Source organism: Sycon ciliatum, chromosome 9, assembly GCF_964019385.1.
Source record: "Sycon ciliatum chromosome 9, ocSycCili1.1, whole genome shotgun sequence".
Taxonomy (NCBI): Eukaryota; Metazoa; Porifera; class Calcarea; order Leucosolenida; family Sycettidae; genus Sycon; species Sycon ciliatum.
In genome coordinates this window covers 2476910-2482089 of record NC_088651.1, presented here as the reverse complement: position 1 = coordinate 2482089, position 5180 = coordinate 2476910, and the positions used below count along the sequence as shown (strand labels likewise).

The following is a 5180-nucleotide window of genomic DNA, read 5'->3' as shown; positions in this document are numbered from 1 at the left end:
TACATGTACATGTACATGTAGGTGTGGTTCTTTCTTTCTTCTTTCTTATACATGTATGTCTACTACTTTTCTTTTGTTGATTTGGCCGTGGTTGCCTATCACCCCTCTCTCATTCAATATTGGCATTGCTTGCCCCACGAGATGATGATGCAATAATTATAATAATAATGATGTCATATCCGGCAATGCTACAACTGTGACTTTTCCTACTCATGACTAGATGTATGTTATTATTATTGTTGGCCGCGAGCATCATGCATGCAGAGCTGTCCTACCGTATCCCCTTACCTCTACATCTGTGTACTTGTTGTAATGTACTAGTAGTAGTATTGATCCACGCCGCCATCATCTTGCCTCTAGCTCTCCCCTGACAAATCAGTTGGTGACAGTGCGACATATTCATACCTGTCACCGTCGTTATGGTCTGGTGCGCATATACATGTACGTCCGTACTAGTACTGAGTACTCTTAGTCCCGCTGATGACAACATAGGACCTCACCGTATAGCCAGTGCTATTGCTGTTGCACTGAACAATACATTAGCAGCGTAACTGCTTCTCAGCTGGCATTGTCGTTCGCTATTGCATTATAACCCGCGCTGATGTTTACTTCATGTTTTTAGCTAAGCTTACAATAGGAGGTGTTCGTAGCCGCTAGGGTCACTTCTCGTTTCTCCCTCTTCTTGTCCGGGGCAATAAACGTCCTTTAGGTTACGGTGACCTTGTTGTGTGAGTGGTTGGGCAGTAGCCGTATAGAGGTTATGCGAATGACGTCACGAGGAGCGCCAAGGCGGCTGCGAGTGGCAGGGGTGGCAAAATGAAGTCGTTTCTGCTTGAACTATTTTTTACTAGTCTTTGAGAGGAAAAGTAAAATTTGTTGTTGGTTGTCGACATATCGTTCCTCACTTTTATTTTGATTTCCGCTGGTGTCTCGCTTGCTGAAGTTTTTAGCCTTCAACATGCCGAAGAGTTGTGCAGCCGTCGGATGTAGCAATCGTGCCGATCCTGGAACGGCTGTGAAGTTTTACAAGTTTCCTGTAGCGGACGAGCGGCGCAAACTATGGGTTGCGGCTATGAGACGAGAGAATTGGAAGCCAACTGACAGTAGCAGGATCTGTTCAGACCATTTCGTAGGCGCAGAGAAGAGCAACGATCCACTATCTCCCGCTTACGTTCCGAAACTTTTTGAACATGTCAGGACTCCTGTAAAGCGTAAAGCGGAGAGGGATTTGGTGGCATATGAACGCCGAGCGAAGCGGAAGCTGACGTTCGAGGAGAGCAAGACGCAGACACCAGTGAAAGTGGACGCCTCCGGGAATGACTTCACAGAGGCAATGGCAGATTTGCCTGGTGCCTATGGTGCAGAGGTAGAGTCTGATCCTGTAGCAGTCTCCAGTGTCTCATCGCAGACTGACATGGATATGGAGCACTTGACGCGGCTGGAGGAGACAAACAACTGTTTGGTCCTGGAAAGCAAACGGATGCCACACGCTCCAGGACAAGGTGACACCTTGTCAATCGAGTCGTTTGAGAAAGACAACGCGAAGGTGCTCTTCTACACTGGTTTGCAGTCTTTTGGGACCATGATGGGCATATTTGAACACGTGAGGAAGAGAGTTCCACAGCACCACCGCCACACGCTCTCTCTCTTCCAGCAGTTCTTGATTGTTCTCATGAAGCTTCGGCTGAATTGTCGGGACCAAGACTTGGCGTACAGATTCGGCATTCACCAGTCGACCGTGTGCCGGATTTTCCAGCGCTGGATCCGGGTGATGCATGTGATGCTGGGACCACTTGTCAAATGGCCGGAAAGAGACGAACTACGCAAAACTCTGCCACTTGAATTTCGTAAGCATTTCCCGGGCTGTGCTGTCATTATTGACTGCTTTGAAGTTTTTTGTGAACGACCTTCTGATCTGATGGCAAGAGCTCAAACGTACTCTCACTATAAAAGCCATAACACTGCAAAGTTTTTGATTGGCGTAGCGCCACAAGGTGTCATTACATTTATTTCGCATGCATGGGGCGGGAGAGCCTCAGACAAGTTCATCACAGAGCACTGCGGTCTGCTTAGTCACCTAAATCCGGGTGACCAGGTGCTGGCTGACCGTGGTTTCACTGTTGAAGACAGCGTTGGCATGTTCTGCGCAGAGTTGGTGATGCCCCCATTTACGAAGGGGAAGAAGCAACTCTCCAGGCTGAAATTGGACAGTGCTCGACAAGTGTCACGCGTCCGTATCCATGTGGAGCGAGTGATTGGAATGCTTCGCCAGAAATACACGATCCTCTCTGGCACTTTGCCCATTGCTTTCCTCATGCATGACGATAAAGCTACATCATGTGCATTCATTGACAAGGTTGTCACCGTCTGCTGTGCTCTGTGCAACTGTTGTGAGTCCGTCGTACCTTTCGAGTAAATTACATCATGCCGCTTTGTCAGCTGTAATGATTGCTATATTATTAACCCCTTGTGCTTTTTGGACTGTCTGGATATACCGGCAATTATATTTCTGTTTTACCTATTCTGCAGTTGCATGCGCATGTGTTCACCTCATTGACCTCGCTTGTTTCTAGTTTCTTTTGTCTGGCTAGCCAAGCTTGCTTGGTCATGGCAACACCAACAGACTTACAATAATAGTAATAATAATGGCTTCTATCATCACTCACGACATGCCTGCGTTTCTTGTTGCATCAATATAATGACTCGTGGTCCAAATAGGGACAACACAATATAATATGAATAGCCCTGAAACCCAACTTAGGGTGCTGGGTAGTGTGCGATGTACCATCAGATGTAGTATGCCCAGCACCAAAGAACAACTCAACTTATGCCAACATCACCCGGAAGAGACGTAAAGAGCGAAGTGTTTGATGTGTAATGATGGAGTTCCTCTGCTCACATGCATAAGCAGTGAGTGGTCTTCACGCATGTCCTGGGACCCACAAATACGAATCAGCATTATGGTCCTTCAGAGATACATGCAAGCAAAGAAATACAAGAAAGGTAACGGAAATCGTTGTGAAAGCCCAGCCACCGATTGTATGCACACACGTGGCAAGTGCAACAGCAAGTACCGTGGAAGGCACAGCAGAACAAGTTGAAAATGCAACTCTAGAAATACCAGAATAGCAGGCTCCATGAATATAATCACTTCTCAAATGCTTGAGACTTGGATTTACAAATGCTACGACAAAAATGACTATGTACATGGAAAGTTGGTTGCACCCCATACTAGAGGTCGAGCTTTCCTGCCGCCTTGACTGGACATTTGACTGACTCACGACTGCCATTTAGAAACTTGACAAACTCACGACTTCCATCCAGACACTTGACTGACTCACAACTGCCATCTAGAGCAGAGAAGAAGTCCCTCGAGCCCTCCTTCCGGCAAACCTGCAAGAAAGCACCACTCCCTGCTCAATACACAGTGTTTCGGGGAATTCACCCCTCATGCAGTTGAGCTTGAGTAGGCTGACGAACATTGTGCTTAGCGACCAACATTCCTATAAACTTGTCGCCGAAGTCGCTACCACTGTAATTGTACATGCATATCATTATTTAGTGGCAGATTTAATCTTGCGACACTCCGGGCAGGTCCAGTTCTTGCGCTTTGGCTTACTCTTCAGCTGCAAACAAGCCATGTGGAACAAACGAATACTGCAATCGTTGTTGGAACATCGCAGTACCTCGCCAGCCTTCACAGACTTGCAGTAGCAAAACTCCGGAGGGCGTTCTTGATCCGCAGTAGATGTTGTACTGGCAGCACCAAGTGGTTCCGAGGCTGATGTAGCCGCTGAAGACGCATCGGCAGGAAGAGTGGAGAACGTCTTAGTGAACCATTTCCCAACAAGCTCTGGGAGAACAGCACACTGGAAGAATTTCTTGGCACCTGCTACCGCTTCACGGATGAAATCTGTGTCTGCACAGATACGCTCCACAAACAGCTGACCTTCATTCCACACAACAAAGTCACAGTACTGCACCTTACACACCAGCATCTGTAGCTGTACTTGGTAGTAGTACATGTGGTCTTGCTTAAGATGGAGTGCTCCGCCGGACTTTACTAGACAGAACTTCCCTGAATCGGCAGCATCATGCAGGCTACTGTCTCGGCACCCGTACGGGCACTTCACTTCCACCACGCCGTTGCCACAGCAGGAGCACTGCACAAGGGAGTCGGGAGTAGCGCCAAGATATGGATAGTCCGGATGAATTACAAAGCCACTGGGCAGTACTTCAACCTTCTGATGTGTTGCACTGGCATGTTCACTATAGTTGTCAATTGCCTTCTGCTCGTGATCACATCCCCATTGTGTGGCTTTGCTACGAAACTTGTGTGCCTCAGGGTAACACACAGAGCGGACTAAGGACGCAGAGGGCTGGCTAATATCCGTGCGAACAGCAGACTTCAACTTTGAAGCTGTGATCCGGCCGGCGCGAAATTCAAACCAGGCCTTGGAATCTGCCTGGTTCCGCGTAGCCTGTTCCACAGCGCGTGCTTCCTCCTCTGAAACACAGACCGCTGGAAATACTGCCTCGCAACGAACGAGCAGGTCCCCAAAACTAGCATCCAGCATGTCTGGTTCGTACAATAAATCCAAAATGGGTGGATATCCCTCGGGCTTGGAAGGTACGTACCTATCGCAGAACCCGGGAACAAGGGAGAGTAATGACGGTTTACCGGCTTGACATAAATTTCCATATAGTTCACCCAGCTCAGCACTGGAGGGTTGCTTAATATCAGCAGGGACCTTCTCCTCCGACCTACGGCGCTTGCTCCCATGCTGTTTAGTGTCGGGTGCAGTGAAGTTTATGTCACGAATCCTGGCATACTCCACCTCCTTCATTGAAGGAGTTGACCATTGGCACGGCAATGAAGTGCTTCCTGTGTTCTGAATCAGCTGCGTTCTAGAATACAGGCTGAACAACAGTGCAGCAACGTGAGAACAAGACTCACCAAGACCAGCCATGCAGGTGCAGTGTGCACAAATCACGCTACCGTCGTTTTGCGCAGCAATCCAGGGTTGCAGATGGGTGCCGGAAACTGACTGGGAATGGCGGACTTTGGCGATGACAAACTTGCTGTCACATGTGTCAGATTCAGACGCTGGAAACGCACGAACATCGCCGACCCAGCCACTGACAAGGTATTTGTAGCCTTCCAAGCTCTTGTAGGCCTT

General features: G+C 48.4%; 1 protein-coding gene across 1 annotated transcript; it reads left to right on the top strand.

The window, feature by feature from the left end:
- The first annotated feature begins 958 nt into the window (after positions 1-958).
- On the top strand, positions 959-2416 carry LOC135825081 (uncharacterized). The gene has a single exon (XM_065337819.1). It carries the CDS (start codon positions 959-961, stop codon positions 2414-2416), a length of 1458 nt encoding a protein of 485 aa, XP_065193891.1.
- The last annotated feature ends 2764 nt before the right edge of the window (positions 2417-5180 follow it).